The sequence below is a fragment of the Brachyistius frenatus genome, unplaced genomic scaffold (assembly GCF_029030835.1).
Source record: "Brachyistius frenatus isolate BFR_SWC_R1_liver_20210118 unplaced genomic scaffold, ASM2903083v1 Contig_162, whole genome shotgun sequence".
Lineage (NCBI taxonomy): Eukaryota > Metazoa > Chordata > Actinopteri > Embiotocidae > Brachyistius > Brachyistius frenatus.
Window position 1 is genome coordinate 307,781 of NW_027210761.1, and position 17,021 is coordinate 324,801.

The 17,021-nt window shown below is 41.5% G+C and overlaps 2 protein-coding genes across 3 annotated transcripts; one reads left to right on the forward strand and one right to left on the reverse strand.

The window, feature by feature from the left end:
* Positions 1 to 830: 830 nt before the first annotated feature.
* Positions 831 to 3,777, forward strand: illr4 (immune-related, lectin-like receptor 4). The gene is made up of 7 exons (XM_069716757.1): positions 831 to 903; positions 1,042 to 1,116; positions 2,165 to 2,287; positions 2,663 to 2,740; positions 3,153 to 3,304; positions 3,397 to 3,521; positions 3,603 to 3,777. The coding sequence occupies exons 2-7, from the start codon at positions 1,089 to 1,091 to the stop codon at positions 3,775 to 3,777; spliced, it is 681 nt and encodes a 226-aa protein (XP_069572858.1). The 5' UTR covers positions 831 to 903; positions 1,042 to 1,088.
* A 1,520-nt stretch (positions 3,778 to 5,297) lies between these two features.
* LOC138631637 (zinc finger MYM-type protein 4-like) lies at positions 5,298 to 16,686 on the reverse strand. 2 transcript variants are annotated; one of them, XM_069716714.1, is made up of 21 exons: positions 16,325 to 16,686; positions 15,856 to 16,036; positions 15,160 to 15,354; positions 14,832 to 14,982; positions 14,512 to 14,627; positions 13,814 to 13,939; positions 13,530 to 13,677; positions 13,267 to 13,439; positions 12,879 to 13,014; positions 12,528 to 12,617; positions 12,275 to 12,312; positions 11,458 to 11,575; positions 11,161 to 11,267; positions 10,659 to 10,845; positions 9,320 to 9,631; positions 8,753 to 8,904; positions 8,438 to 8,552; positions 8,102 to 8,350; positions 7,864 to 7,981; positions 6,443 to 6,612; positions 5,298 to 6,227 (listed from the first exon to the last, which is right to left on the reverse strand). In XM_069716714.1, exons 1-21 carry the CDS (start codon positions 16,441 to 16,443, stop codon positions 6,175 to 6,177), a joined length of 3,054 nt encoding a protein of 1,017 aa, XP_069572815.1. In that variant the 5' UTR covers positions 16,444 to 16,686; the 3' UTR covers positions 5,298 to 6,174. The 2 variants fall into 2 exon arrangements, with proteins under 2 accessions (XP_069572815.1, XP_069572814.1); XM_069716713.1 differs by having other exon boundaries at positions 5,298 to 6,612.
* Positions 16,687 to 17,021: the final 335 nt, after the last annotated feature.

The following is a 17,021-nucleotide window of genomic DNA, read 5'->3' on the forward strand; positions in this document are numbered from 1 at the left end:
TCAACTTTTAAACATTTGCAAAAACAATTTCCCTCAAAAACAACGTTCAGATTTATGGGGTTCTGTTAGTGCTAAAAATATGCTGACATGAGGACTGTTTATGTCAATTCAAAACGTTACAAAACATTTGTCAGTCTCTCCCTGTCATTTAGCCATCATCATTTTGAAGTTGGATATTTGAGTCCATAAATTAAGACACAATGTGTTTCGAGTTCGGCATTTCAGCTAAAAGGGACCATGTTTGGACGAGCTGGGGAGGATCAAACCTGACTGCACCACAGGCCTGTCAATCAATCAGACACGCCCCAAAACATACCGCTTTTTGAAACCTGATATCTAATTAATGACAGGATTATTTTCAGATAGACAGCCGGAAAACTGATAAGAAGGAGTGTCTTTAGTGAACGACACCAAATTGACTTGTTGTAAAAATTGACTGACTTTGTATTTAATGATAGAAGTTGAATGGAGCCGCAGCCCTTTTTGGAGCCAACCCCCAGTGGCCCTCCGTGGTATTGCAGTTTAAGACCCTTTATTTTCCAGAACTGGACACTGTGTCTACTTTTATGTACAATATAAAAGGACCAGAAGAGGGCAGCAAGTCCTCATCTGTGCCTCCTGAATATTTTACATCAATGACATTAAAGTCAAACGAAACAAAAATGGACCAACAAATCATTTGTGACCTCAACGTTTTAGAATGTAAATATCTAGTTTTATTGAAATTAAAGGAAAATGAAAACAGTTTTTCAACCTTGAGGAACTAGACTGGAGACCAAACCTCCTCCACATCCTTTAAATTTAACAGGAAGTTTTTTCTTCTGAGAAAGTTATGAAACATAAAGCTGTCATGCTGAATTTCTCTATGAAGAGCCGAAAGAGAGAAGTGAGGAAACGTTTATGGTGAGTGTTGATGCTTGAATTTTCTTCTCAACGATACAACAGAAATAAATAAATACCATGAAGGGATGTTTTTTCTGAAATTTGTCAAAGTTTCATTAAGATATGAATGTTTGAAGGATAAATGTGTTTGTGTTGCAGAGACAGTTGGACTCACCGTGAAGTCAGGATCCTGAAACCTCGTCGTGATGAGCCGTCCAGAGAGCTACATCAACGGTAAGAAAACATTAATGTTACAGTAAATCAACAAGAAGGTGAAGAGTCAACATATATTTCCAAACATTAATAACCTGTTTATACTGGCATAATACAACTTATTATAGTTTTACAAACCCTGAGGCCATTAGCAGTGTTGTATAATAACTATACAACGTTTGTAACATTTAAACCTTATTCATGGGAAGAAAGAAAGAAAGAAAGAGAGAAAGAAAGAAAGAAAGAAAGAAAGAAAGAAAGAAAGAAAGAAAGAAAGAAAGAAAGAAAGAAAGAAAGAAAGAAAGAAAGAAAGAAGGAAAATAAACCATTTAATCGCATGTTTAAAAAGAGGACAAATGAGGACTTAAAGGCAAAAATAAAGAAGTGATGATAAGTATGAGTATTTTTACAGGTTGCTATCTGATTCTCTAAGTGTCTAAAACAAACATTATGTTTCCTGTTGTTCTCATAAAGCTCACAGTTGAAAGCATCAGAAACTTCTGACTGTTGTTGTATCTGACAAATAATGAACATTTACATTTTTTTCTAGCCTAACGTTTACAGATTTAAACCTCATTTATGAAACTTTGTTCATGAATCCTCTTTTGCAGCAGTAATGAGTTATAATTATGTTGGAATAAAGTCCAACAGACAAGCTGACAGAAATAAACACACAATCAAGTGTTTAAAATGAGAAAGAAACAGGACTTAAAAAGTAGAAAAAGCAGAACTGACCATAAGAATGGAGGATATTTTCACATACTCCTATCAGATAGATGATGTAACAAACTAACCTCAAGTTTCCTGTTGTTCTAATGCAGCTCACAGTTGGCAGCATGAGAAACTTCTGACTGTTGTTGTATCTGATAAACAATGTAAAATAATAAACACTTAAATATGATTTAAGTTAACTGATAAGTGGTTTTCCTTTCCTTAATAGAAAAACCTTTTTAAAAGCATGTTTTATAACAGAGTTTAACGAAGGACACACTGATTCTTGCAGGACCAGACTTTTATGTGTTTGTTTAATTTGTTGAGATGATGCACAGTTGTTCTTGTCATTCTCCAGTTGAAGCTCCTGAATCTCAACCTGCAAAACCAAAGAGAAGGTCAAAGGTCAGATCGGAGAGAGTGGCCCTGCTGCTTCTCTGTGCTCTCCTGGCAGCCGCTCTCATTGTTATTTACCGGCTCTGTAAGTTTGTAGTTTTATTGATGCAGTTTAACATCAAAAACAATCAAGTTGCTGATTTACAGTAAAAATCAGTTAACAAAGAAGTTGGGACGCTGTGTAAAATGGAAATAAAAACAGAATACAAATGAAAATCAAGTAAACCCATGTAATTGAAAAAAGACAAAACACAACATATTAAATGTTGAAACTGAGAAACATTAAAAATATTCTCATTTATATTTTGGTCACAACTTTTTTGGAAAGAGGGTTATGATGGGATTTACAAAATGTTTCAGTTTTGTTCTTTTTTTTTTTAACTTTAAATCCAGTAAAGTTTAAAAATACATCATCAATTTGACTTAATCTGACCTGAACTCCTTTCTTGTATTTAATTAGCGTTTGTTTACTGGCTGATGAAGAAAAATCTCCAAATGTTAACAGAGGAGAATGAAGCTCAGAGGAAAGATCTCACAGGTAAGACCGATGGGGTTTGAAACTGTCCTGAAGGTTTAGTCTCAAAAGTCTTATTCAGCGATTCAGGTCACTTTAACTGTCGACTCTTTTTGGATTCAAATCTAGATTGTTTACAACCGTATTTGGTTTATTTTCAGCCAGAAACCTCCTGAAGATTTAACTAAGGAAGTTAGTGATTTGGTCTTTGATACAGTGAAACATTGATGGACTGACAGCACACTGCTGTCTTGTTCTAGAGCAGTATGCTGCACCTGTGGGAGAGAAATCCTTTTCACATTATCTCAACTGATCAATTAAAAAGTCACAAACTTGAACTCTGTAACAAAACTGCTGCTGCTTCCAACTTACACAGATATTAACAGTGATTTCTTCCAGCTGACTGACTGAAGTGTTTGCTGTGATCTCTTCCAAGACAAGACATGTGTGCAGTGTGATGAAGGCTGGGAGCATCATGGAGGACAGTGTTATTATTTCTCCATCAATAAATCACCTTGGGAAGATAGCAGACAGGAATGTGGACATAAAGGAGGAGACCTGGTGAAGATAGACAGCAGAGACGAGCAGGTAAGAAACACTGCAGGTTCACGTTCTCACATTTTAATCACGTTTCTTCATCTCAACATAGAAAAATCTTTTCATCAACTTTTCCTACTCAGACGTTCCTACACAGACGAGTGAAAGACATTATGATGGATTTTGAGGACATGTTCTGGATCGGACTGACAGACGCAAAGGAAGAGGGCAGATGGTTGTGGGTGGACGGCTCACCACTGAACAAAAGGTTTGATTGTGGTGGAAACAAGTTTCAGAACCAAAGTTGCCCAGTTTTATTGAACAAGTTCTTTCTGTTTTCATCTCTTAGTTTGATGTTTTGGGACGCCGGGCAGCCGGACGACTGGAAGGGGGAAGGTCCTGATGGACAAGACTGCGTGAGGATGGGGAGGGATGACAGTGATCAACTGAAAAGTTGGTTCGATCGATCCTGCAAAGTGCCTCAAAGAAGTATTTGTGAGAAACCACAACGAGTATTTGTCTAAACATATCTAAAATTCGGTCAGCCCATGAAACAGTCTCGTTACAGGATACAGAAGGTGGAGTGAAGCATTTTTTTCTTAAGATAATGTAAAAACAATGGAAGGACTTCCAAACATTTTAAGACGCTCAGCAGACATGTTTAAAGGTGCAGCGTGACTTTACGTCAAAGACGTTTTGGTATTTTACGTTTTACCACCCTGCACCTCAGCAGGTGATCGTGAGTCACTGTAGCTTCTTGTGTGCCCTCAGTCCAACATGAGAAGAAGAAGGATGAAGGCTCTTGAAGGGATGAATTGAACTTTAAACAACAATAACTGAAACTATTGTGAGACCAGTGAGTAAACAGCTGTTAATGCAAATGATGTCTATGTAATGACAGTTTATAAAAGGCAGCTAATTGTATAATCTCAGTGTTGAAGTGGTGATCCACCACATCGGTGGGGCGGTGGACGGTGTTAATATGTTTAGTTTGCTGTTTGTTAAACGCACTTCAGAGGGGTTAAATTAGCTGAACGTTGACTTCCAACTAAAAGCGAGTCAAGAAAAACGCAAACTAAAACTGAGCCGGACTGAGGTCAGACTGGATGTTACAGTTCTCAGTGTAGACAGTGGTATGACAAGACGTAGCTTCATTTCTTACATAGTGCACCTTTAAAGGAAAAGAATTCTCTGTTTGCATAATATAATCTGATATTTTCCCTTCTTGATCTTCATATAATGTGCTACAACTGGTCATCTGTGAAATATGTTATTTTCTTTTTGTAACTTTTAAGCGATTACATGAAAGATTTCCTTGAAAAAGTTTGGATACCACTGATCCAACTGTTACAGTTTATAAATATAAAAGGACACAAAAAAAAACAGACTCATCAGGTAGAATATGAAATTAAAAGTTTTAACATTTAATGTTTTCTGAATGGAAAATAAAACGCTTTAATTCTTTTGATGTCCTGCTTGTGTTTGAAATATTGTATTCTGGCTAATGGGCAATTCAATGCAACTCAATTTTATTTATACAGCGCCAAATCACAATACAAGTCTGAGGTGCAGTCTTGTTTCTGGAAAAAACAGAAATGAGGTGGTTTATGGGAAATGTGGTCTTATGGGTATGAAGAATAAATGTACATTAAAACATTAGTTTTATCCACACTTCAGAATTAATATTATTTAAAAATCCTTTATTTCTACGGAGTCTTTCTCTTCTATGTTACACTCACAGACCAACTGCTCCGCAAAGCGATGATTTTCTTTCGTAATTTTGAGCATCATGGCTCGGTCAGTTCATATTATTAAAAACAAAAGGTTAGAACTAAAACATTTAAGTGATGTGCAGCACGCTTATTATCATAAGAAGTGATTAAATATGAGTCATTATGAGGTAGTAGTCTAAAAGAAATCGCAACTTTTTGATAATTAATGCAATAAAATTGCTTAAAACTTTTTGGAAAAAGCTGCGAAATCAAGCACAAAACAATCACAAAGATATTTTGTGAAATCGTGGAGGGATACGGTAAAACAAGGATTTACTTTTCAATATTTATTTATTCAAAATGAAAATAATATTCCACTGATTCGAAAGAGACAAAAACAAAACAAAAACAAAGAGGTGACAAAGTTTGTTGGTCTTTTTAAGAGATGGTTTTCGACCGGCGTCTCGTGTTTCACACAAATACTGACCGACATTTTAAGCCTTAAAACTTTCAGGCCAACTCTGAACAATTTGGCACCAAATGACCAAAAACAAACCCACATATCTAATAATTTGTGGTTTGCTAACAATGTTGCGACGTGAGCAACGAGACATCGTCTCAACTCTGCTCCTCATCTGTGCGGCGCCGAGGTTTTATGTTACTCAAAGTAAGTTTCAGTATAATCTCCTTAAATCTTTCCAGACTGCTGCTCAGTCAGCCGTGTTTCAAACTTCCCAGAATTTAAGGCACGTCGTTCCTTCGGACGGTGAAATGTTACGGACAGTTCAGACCAACGATTCAAGACGACTTGATTTGGAAACATCTCACAATTCGTCCGTGACATTCGAAAACCTGACAGTTTATTGGCTGGATATAATTTGTAGTTTTCTTAAAATATGAATGAGGTTTAGTGATCGTGAGTTTTGTCTTGTTGTGGATCTACGGTCGCCGTGGTGAACGCGTTAGCCAACAGCCCCCTATTTCAACATCCAGCAGTTATGGAGCAACTTCATCATTCGTTTGTTGTCGTGTTTCTGGCTACGTGGTGAATGCAACTCCGATATTCAACTTGAAATATGAAATATGAAATATGAAACTCCCTTTCAGCTGTTTCTGGTCTCCACCAACTGCTGAGGGAAAAATGTCTTTTCTTTTTTTTTTTGCTCCTAAATGGTCCACAGTGTTCATCAGTTAGTCTGTACCTGTCTGTCAGCTGTGTGGCGCTGAACATCCGATGTGCTTTAGGTTGTCTCCAGCTGTTTCTGTTGGATGGAGTTTTTACACAATTTACACGTTTAAATAAATTGAAAATTGAAAAAAAAAATTAAACGCAGTCCTCCAAAAACAGCAGTAAAAAAAAAAAAAAAAAAGAAGAAGAAAAGAAGTTATTTGTGCACTGGCTGCCTTCATCATTCAAAGTCCTCATCGTCAGGTGTTAATGACGAGTCATCGGATGCCTGTTGGTCCGTACGTGTACCTCCTCTGTCGTCCCCCTGCAGCTCTCGGACGGCGAGGATTCGTGCGATCATGGCTCCCATGGCGCCGTCGTCCAGCGGCGTGGCCGAGAACCACAGGGGGCTGCTGGGAACGCAGCCGCGGTCCGGGTGGAGGTAGAACACGTCGGTGCGCTGCCTCACCGCCTGGGAACTACATGGAAGGAGAGGAAACACTTCAATAAACCTGAGCTCATCCCATTTACATTTTATGAATATGCTTCGTATAATACGTGTTGAAACAGGACAGACAGCCGAATCAAAACTGCTGCAGTTGCTTTTACGTTCTAGTCGCTGTCTGAGCACTTTTTAGTCAGCGTTTAAAAATGATCTTATTTATCTTCTTCCTCGTGTCTACACTTGGAAACTTGTAACACAACAACTTCCTCGGAAAAAGATCGTTTAGATGACAGGGTTTATCCATGTCCGATAACCAGAAAATATCTCGTGTGATTCGTTTTATCAGATAAAGACTGCATTTTCTTTCATGCCAGTAAAAGCCACAAACATCTGATTTCAGGTCTTGTGTTTTGTATGTCTGGGTTGTTGTTTTTTTAGCCTCTAAATGCGTCTGCGGTTTGGTGCCGAACCGATCGTGTGCTGTCGGAGTGTTTGGAGCTTTTTCTCCGCCTGCTGCAGCTCAAAGTGACGCTGAGCGAATTAAAAACAGTGAAGTTGCAGTGAAATGGTTGAACAGAGCTGAAAATCACCATAAAACTGCAGCTATTCTCTGTAGCTTTATCACTCCTGGAGACACCTTTCACACCCTCATTTTTATAATAAAAATAAATATATTGATTATAGGTGCAATAAATAATGGTTATAATCCTTAGTTACACAAGTGATGTTGTCCAAATTACTTCACTTAATTCATTAAAGAGCCTGCGGTTGATCCAAAACGCTGCAGTGTTTTGGATCGACTGCAGGTTCGAGGCAGATGCTCCGCCCACCTCTGAGCCGGGTTCGGTCGGAGGAGTTTTTCCTTCCCTCTGTCGGAGGTTTTTCTCCCTTAAAGGCGAGTTTGTTTTTCCTCCCAGCTTACATGGGAAGTGTTGAGTTGTTGGGTCCCTCTGTGTAATGTTGTAAAGGACTTCTAAGCGCCTTGCAATGTGAAATATGAAGATATGAATAAAGTTGTATTGAAAGAAAATGTGTTTAAAGGATGCGATAAAACAGGTGAGAAAGGCACAAATAAAAAACATGGAAACTAAGGTGAGACTGTGTTTTTAAAAGCATGTTGGCTGGCCGACGTGTGGACGGGTGCAGTCTAGCGTGGAAAATACAAGACGACAAATATTGGAACTGAATTCTCTATCCACGAGAATGACTCACACAATAGAGAGCAAAGAGAGAAACATGACTCAGCGCAAAATGAATAAAACCTCAGACGGTGAGAGCGACTCACCACTTGGAGAGGTAGAACTCGTAGATTCTGACCGGACAGCGAAGCGGGTTCTCCGTGTTCTCCATCATCTCCAGGAAATCCTTTTTCTTACGTTTCTTGGCCGGGACGCCGTTCGTATCTGAAGAACACACAAATAAATTAAAAAAAACACGACTTCCATAATAACAGACGTGGCTGTTGTCACTTTTTATATCACGTCTTGGTTTGGAAGTAGCACGTATGTAATCTCCATCGGTACCTGAGTCCGCCTCGGTTACAGATATGGGCGGGTAGAAGCGCAGGAAGGTGGTCTTGGTGTTGTTGTGGTTGGTCTTGGTGAAGAGCATGACGTGGGCGAAGGACAGCTGGCGGTGCTGCTCCACCGCCGTGAAGCCGAAGCACTTGCAGCAGAAGAAGAGCAGCGTGTTGAGGAGGACGATGGGGGAGTACGCCCCCAGCTGTTTACAGCCCCACAGGAAGTCCTCCTCCACTCGGGAGTGGATGTAACCTGCGGAGGGACAGCGAGCGGCTGATAAATCTGCTCGACGAATACAGATCGATTTAAAAAAAAAAAAAACGTGGACTGCGAACTCACCGCCGGCGGTGACCGAGGGTTTGAAACGTTTCAGGATCTCGGTGAACTCGGTGGAGAACTTGTCGTAGATCGGATCGCTGAATATGTTCTCCATCCGACCGTTGTCAAACAGACACTACAGAGAAACAAAACCAAAACCAGAAACAGCGTTTATAGAAAGCAGATGTCAAGGAAATAGAATAGTTAATAATTATCAGTTATCAGTTTCATGACATGCGGCAGCCCACCAACCCCCCCCCCCCCCCCCGTCTTGGTGTTTGGAGCCCCTAGTGGCCCTCAGTGGTACTGCACTTTCAGTGTGCGTGTGAATCTTACCTGTTGGATGCCGAGGAGGAGGTAGAAGAGGCTGTCGGGGGAGTACGGCTCCCCGTCGGGTCGTCTCACCTCGCTGACGAAGCAGCAGAGGCCGTCGCTCAGTTCAGCCGCCGAGCAGCGAAGGAGATCCGCCTTCAACGTCACCGCGTGTGCTGACAGACGCGAAGAGTGAGGAGAAAGACGGATGTACAAAAAAACAAAGAAAACACGTTAAAGCATCTCTGCCTATTTAAAAAAGATATTTTTGCCACTTTGAATCCATATTTTTTTCTGAAGAATGAGCTGCCACAAATCTTTGGTGTGAAATATTTGCCGGCAAGTATTTCACATTTTGTATTAATTTATTCGTCACGACCCGCTTTAAAAGGTTTACACCCGTTTAAAATCGTTACGTTTAGAAAAAAAAAGGAAGGAAAAAAAAATCTGAACAGGAGCACAGTAACTCCTCATGAAAGGGTTAACTTTGAAGCTCAGGTTGTGATTGTTCCCTAAAAGAAAATCCAAACTTTATTTACAATGAAAGAGTTAAAACAAAAACAAAAATTGACCAAAGACAGAAGCACCTACAGGAAACCGGGCCGAGGTGGGTTTGTGATTCTCTCCAGTGGATCCATCTCTTCCAGGCGTCGACTCCGCTCTGACTCTTCAGCCTGCGGTGACTTCTCGACGCGACCTTCGTAAAGTCTCCGTGAGACGTCTCCTCTTTAGGTTTCTTGGACAAATGTTGCAGCTCACCACCCTTCGGAGCGGGAGGCGGGAGCTCGGGACGAGGACCGCCGGAGGGGGCGGCGCTACGTGACCCGAGGCCGCCGTCCTCCCGGACGTCGAAAGCGGGCCGATGGCCTGAGTCCGAATCGTCGCTGCGGCCGCCGGACGGGTCTGAAAATAACGAGAAGTTCAAGACCAACTCCTAATGAAGTCCGATGAGACTTTTACTGACTGAACAGTTGAATTTCCATGACCTCTAAAGGAGGGAAAAACAGTGACCTTTGTGCCGATTAGACAAAATTGGGCCACATTATTTTAATTCTAGCAGTTGGAGAGATTCATTTGCTAGTTTTTTGTACAAAACTTACAGTTTTTTTCTAACTGCTTAAACAACAAACTGAGCAAAATATTTCCTCTTCAATGGGAAGAAAATGAATGAATGTCGTCAGGCTGCCCTCGACTAAAGATTCTCGTCCTCTGGGTGCTGCAGCAGAGCGGTGATGGAGGCAGCGTGCTTCTTACTGTTGGCTGTGAACGACTTCCTCTCTCAGATTTTAATAGATCAACAGTAGTTTTACAAACTTTACATCTGGCTTCTTTTTCTTTTTTTTTAAGTCACTGTTTTGTAGCCAAAGCTCTTGAAATGTTTATTTCCCTGCATGTTTGCCTTCGTTAGCAGCTACAGCAACAACGATGTCTTTACTGAAGTGGTTGTTGATGAGCAGGAAGGAAGATAAAACCCACTCAGGAAACACGTTAAATAAGACGATATAGAAAAATACTTGATGAATGGCAACTCGAACATAAGCATGCTACGAACAAAACTCCATGATGTGTCATGACTTGGCTCAATAAAATGATCAAATCCTGTGACTTTCCATATCTGGGAAAGACTTTTTATAATTCTATATTATTCCAGAAATTCCATGAGCAGTGAGAAACCTGTAAACAAGCCTTCAAGAGATACCGACGACTTAAAGAACTGACTGTTCACTTGCTAGATCCCAGACTTTAATGTAAATATTAAAAGAATATCAGTGTTATTCACTTTATCTGCGAGTGGTCATAATGTTTCGTTTCATCTGTGCGTAAATGTTTGTTGACACTCGACTCCAAATCAGCCTGAAGTGCTGAGACAAACATAAAGAGTTGCTTTTCTCCAAATACAAACATATAATATATACATATAATTTCTCACCCTTACGGGACAGCGCTTCCTGTCTTTCTTCTTCTCGTGTCCCCTCTCTGTCCTCGCGCCCCTCGTCTCTCTCGTTTCCGTCGACCTGCTCGGCCTCCATCTCAGGTCTGGAGTCCAGTTGCGTCTTCTCTTTCACCGTCGGCTCGGAAACGTCCGGCGTCTCGGGGAGGATCGACGGCACCGGCAGCTGTGGAAACAAAAGTTGGGAGGAGACAGATTTAACAATCTGAAGTCTGAAATAACTGATCGATCATCATATTTAATGTAACAAAAAGAAGAGAAAGACAGCGGTAAGTTTGTGCGGCAGAAGTGTTTTAAATAAAGAATCACGACGAGACGAGTGAGGCTCTTTTCTGGGAGAAGAAAGAAAACATTGAAGTGCTGATTATCTGATTTCATCCTCGAGACCCATCGAAGAAAATTTGAGGGCATTTTTCCGGCAGTGTGAAGGTTGATATTTGGATTTGAGGTCACAAAGAGGAGTCGGAGGTGTTTTCCGTACCGGTAGAGGAAGACCAACAGGTGTCGGTGTGTACTGGCTGTACGTGTTCATGGGTAAAGGGAGATACACCGGGACCGGGACGGGCAGGATGTCGGGGTCGGGATCGTCTTCAAGCAACAGAAAAAGACAAAAGGATCAACATCTACACTAATTCTGCATTTGGGCATTTTTCTGAGAAACTATGATAGTTTATTGGTTGATATGTTGCACCAAAAATATGTGCGCTTTCTTTAAGTCACCGCATCAAGACAAAGTCAACTCGGCTGAGCATTTAAAATGTTCAGATCTTTGTTTCACCTGTTTGCGTCTCTGTTTCAACAGTCTGTGCTGTGCAGGAGACTCCTTTGTTGTGAACCAGCGGAGGGCGGAGCGCTGATTTATTCTTCACTTCGTGGGGCAGCGTCTGAATACCGACCTGAAGAAAAGACACACGATAAAAAAAAATAAACATCTTCAAAACCAAAACAAGCATCAAAAAGTGTAAGAATATATGTCTCTATGTAGATAATAATAGTAGTAATAGTAGTAATAATAATAATAATAAACTCTTTTTGTATTCAATTCAATTTTATTTATATAGTGCCAAATCACAACAGGATATTTCATGGCACTTAACACATTAAAGTCCTTAAAGCAGAACTTTAAAACATTATACAGAGAAACCCAACAATTCAACAATTCCCACATAAGCAAGGAGGGAAAAACTCCTCTTTAAGGGAGAAAAACCTTTTGTATGGCTCCTTTTCTACAAGAAATGCTACTCAAAGTGCTTTACAGCAAGAAAATCACGTGCAGTGTTTCATACACAGACATTAAATATTAAAGAACATAAAAACATGTTAAAATGTAATAAAAAAAAAAAAGTAAAATGCATAACAGAACAAAACATTAATAAAATAGTTAAAATATAGAATAAAGTAAAACACATTTAAAAGACGCAAGAAGTGCGAGTGAGCTTCAGATATAAACATCAGGTTGTTGTTGTTATTAAGGTTGCATCTGGGCTGCTTTTAAAGCGCGTAAACAGGAGTTTATTTGTAATATAACTTTTCAAACCACCACCAGAAGCATTTTGATTAAAACTATATAGAGGACTTTGTCTTTGTAAACTTACATGTCCGACAACCTTCGCCTGAACGTCAGCGACGGAGCCTGAGGAGATACAGTGAGAAAGAAAAAGATCAAATCTGGATCTAACGCAGCAACTAAACCAAAATACACACAACATCCTAACCCAACCGGAGAGAGAGAGAGTGTGTGTGTGTGTGTGTGTGTGTGTGTGTGTGTGTGTGTGTGTGTGTGTGTGTGTGTGTGTGTGTGTGTGTGTGTGTGTGTGTGTGTGTGTGTGTGTGTGTGTGTGTGTGTACCGAGCGGTACAGAGCCCGCCGAGGCGCTGGACCGCCTCGCCAGAGAGATGATCCTGGCGATGACAGGAGAGGACTCCGTCGCAGCAGCAGCTGCAGGAGGTGAAGAGACTGTGAGCAGGAAACAGAGCGAGGAGGCAGCGGTGCAGCCAAACTGCTCATAAGGCACTTTATTAACGACCGAACTGAGCCGAGGAAGCAAATTCTAGTTCATTTCCCCACGTTTTGCTTTACTAGATTTCAGTAAATGGCTACAACGGGAAAATAAATGATATAAAATCCAAACTTTTCTGAGCTTTACAAGATAAAGAAGATGCCCTTCACTCATTACGCAGCAGCAGCAGTGATGCGTACCTCTGTCGACCGTGTGGATCTTTCTGTTGCAGAAGTGAAGCAGACATTTCAGGTCGCAGAAGTGTTTGACTTCTCCCAGCAGGGGAAGCCGCTGCTTCAGCTTCCCTGTGCGGCCGCAGGCGTCACACTCTGCCATCTGAGATCAGGAAGAAAAAAAACAAGGTGATGTCAGCACTGAACACTTCATCACAGCATCAACCCTTCAGTTCCTCGGAGGTCATGATAACTTCAACTTGAAAAGTACTATTAAGTATTAAGATGGTAGAAGGCTGAAAAAAACCCACCAAATATTCACGTTTGAAAAGCAAAATTTGGCACAGAAGGCCTTTTGGATACTAAATATCATTGAAGTAGTCCAGCAGGATTCCCTGCGTCCACCTCTACTCACATCGCTGTGGAGCAGTTTGTAATTCGAGCTGCAGTCTTCGGAGCAGAACTCCTCGTCTGCTCCTCCAACCTCCGCCGTCACCAGCGTCCTGGAGACGGAGAGGCAGCGAGCGCAGGAGCGACAGTGTTTTCCCCACGTCTTCGCCAGCTCGTGACGAAAGAGCATCTTGCAGCCTGAGAGGACAGAAGAGAGGACGGTGAGCCGAAGACGAGGCGAACCCCCCCCTCCCCCCGCGTCAGGACGCCGTTCCCGCGTCTCCTCACCGTCGCTGCAGAAGTAACAGAGTTTGTCGTCGACCCGCTTCGCGTGGCTGATGATCCTTTCGTTCTTACAGTATTCGCAGGTGCCCGCGGTGTTGACCCTCCTAAACTCCTGAGAACAGGCGAGGCTGCACACCAAATACAGCTTTTCCTGCACAGATGCACAGGCTCGTTTTTTAACAAACTTAAGAGTAGCAGTAGACATTAAAGAAAGAAGAATCAGCATTTGGCTTCACTGTTTTCATTTCTTATGAACTGGATCTTGAAAAGAAACAGAGCGAACACACCTTTGTCTGGATGACTTTGGGTCTGGTTTTTATGACACGTTGACACTGGGAGCACGACAGTTTCTCCGCTGGTCTGTGGAAAGTTTGGTCGGAGGCAGTGGGACTGGTCCCGTGTTTCTGGGTCTCCTGTGGACCGGATAAGCAAAATAAAAATAAAAAGGCATACAAAGTTTTGGACCTTCTGCATAAACATTATTCTTAAAAACCTTTCAAATCTTGGGGAACATCTCTTCACTTCAACACATCTCACTCGCCACACTGAGACTTTGACACAGACAGAATAAGCTTGTGTACTTGTGTTAACAGCATAAATCTATTTATTAGCTTTGCACACGCATCCTTAAGAGCAGTGGCTCTCAACAAGTCGAGCCTCAGGAGCAACAGTTTTCCCTCATCATTAAGCTGCGACCCAAATTTGTGAAATTTATGAGCCATTTATTTCACACAAAAAAGTGCAGTAACACACAAAGTAACACTGAACGACTTCATGCACTGTTAAAAATGTGAAATGAAAAAAGGGGAAAAAAAGGTTAAAAACCCAGTAAAATAAAAAGGCAGATCTATCGTGAACTACAGGCATATGGGCCTTATTAAACAATTTTAAAATGCCAATTCTCATCAAGTTAAAAAAAAAAAAAAACTAAATTAAACTGTATGAAATATTAAAGTTATGAGGCAGAATGAACTTGATGTATTACCTTGAAAGTCATGGCACACGTGAGACTGCAGAAGTTTCTGATGGAGGCGTCTGACATGGCGAGATGACAGGCGGGTGCTGTCACCGTACCGCAGCGGTCACAGTTCAACGGAGCGCCTGAAGGGAAGAAGAGGGTTCATGATAGAAAATAACAGAAGGACGAACATCACAAGTATTTAAGGTACAAACTCAGAGGGCTGCAGTTCGATTCATCCTGTCGATCTACAACAAGTAAAACTAAGAATCACTGGACTCAATGAGAAACAGAGACAACCAAAGAAAGTGAAGAGCAGCTGTGCTGATAAAATGATCGGCTCGTACCTGATGCACTGAGCGCCTGGATCTTGGATGCCATCACACAGCTGCTGGAGCAGAAGAGCTCCACGACGCCGTCACCGCTTTTGCTTTCCACCATGTCCGATATGAGATTAGAGGCGCGGCACATCGCGCACGGCTGCACTGTTTGGTTTTTCTGCCAGGTCATAAAAAGCAAATTAAAAAGACACCAAAGAAATATACATGCAGGCGGTTTCCTGATCCTGTAGAGCAGGAAGACACTCGTCAAGGATTCCTCATTTATTGGCTGTAATTTGATTTTTATCACCTTAAAAACAAGTTTCACAAAAATGTACGAATCTTGCGCACAAACCTGCCTGAACTGAGCGAGACACTCTGCACCGCAGAGCGTCTTGCTGCCGCTCTCCATCTTCAGCGTGAGCGGCGTTTTGCTGCTGCAGCGACAGTTCAGACACACGGAGAGTTTGTTGATGCTGCAGAATCGGAGGAAACACGGATCGCTGCAGATCTTGTGGACGACGTCCTGCTGTACGAGCTCGTGTTTGCTCTGCGGGAGGACAAACGAATTCAGTTCATATAAACCTGCAGAACAAGGGGCAGCGATTTGAGGATTTTGTGTTGAGTTTCACATGTAATGTTTACAAACAAAGCAATAAATTAAACATTAGTTTCGGTTATTGTTAGAGGAAGCAGTGTTATTCCATTTGAAACCTTTTAAATATAAACGAACATCAGTTACATTCAAGGTCAGATGAGCTCACGATGCTGATTAAACAGATCACCATCAGATAAATCTCTGGCTGGATGAGTTCTTACTGAGCATGCTCAGTGGGCGGAGCCTTTTGGCATGCTTAAAAATGTAGTATGCTTAAAGTAATTGGATTGAGTAGCTTTTTTTGACTTTATAAATGTTATGGGACCAAGTCGATGAAATTCTGATTGTGTAATTACTCTCACTGGCAGAAGGAGGAGACAAAGGTTCAGCACTGCAGGTTTCATACAAAGAAATCTGACTAAATATTGGTGAAACTGTTCCCTCGTCTCTTACGATGCAGTATCGGCAGCACATGCTGCACTGTGAGTGTGAAGGCAGCAGCACGATGGGTATCTTGGTGGACTTGATGGTCTTGTAGTTGAAGGAGGACATGCACGTCCGACTGCAGAAATCCCTTTTCGTCCCGTCATCGTCCAGCGGGGCCCGCAGGGCGTCCTGAGGTTGCGTTATCACTCTGAGAGAACCAGGATGGAGGAGGAGATCAGTTTAGATGGAGCCGAGGTGAGCTGAAGGATGTCGGTTATTATCTGTCTGTGGACAAAGTTTAAAACCTAAAGGACTGAAAAATCCAGAGAGATTCAGTTTAACGTGACATAAAACCAGACACAAAAGGCAAATCAACAGATGGGATTTCTTCTGAATAAATGACTTGAAAATGAAGATTGTTACCCGTTGATTTCCCGTTTGATTAATAATCAGTGGAGGAATGATGATACACAGACAGGAAGGAGCAGAGACTCACTGGAGACAGAAGTGGCACGTCTTCTTCACGGTTTTCATCTGGTAGAACTTCAGAAGGCAGGAAGTGGCGCAGAATATATCAGCGTGGCCTTTCCTCTGAAAAACAGTCTCCCTGTCCATCAGGAGCTTTTTGCAGTTGGAGCAGGCGGCCAGTAAATCCCTCTGGGTGAGAGCCGGCCGTGAGGATTCGGATTCTCCCGTCAAGGACAAGACGGAGCCGATCTTCAAGTCCTCCTGCTGAAACCAGAGTAGTGAGATGATGAGTGGATGTCAAGAGGCTTCGATGTTCAGCAAACCCTGCATGAGATTTCGTTTAAAATGTCTACTGCTGTGTCTCGTCTGTTGTTTTTCTCAGCACTACAAATCATCACATATATTCATACACAATAGTTCATCGGCGAGTGTGTAAAGGGTGTTTTTTTTTGTTGTTGTTTTTTACGCCTTTAAAAATGACAGAAAACGGTGGAAAATGTCAACCGGTGTTTCCCAAAGTGTCTCGATTCGTGCCAAACAAGAGCAAACAACCAAGAGATATTCATCTTATTATCAGGGAGGAGCAGAAAATATTCACATTAAAGTGACATGCTGAACAGGTGAAAGCTGCATTTACACACAACAAAAGTGGAGGAAGGATCAAAACAAATCAAATAGACTAGAATTATTTTTAGACTAGAATCAGCCCATATTAAACAATTCAA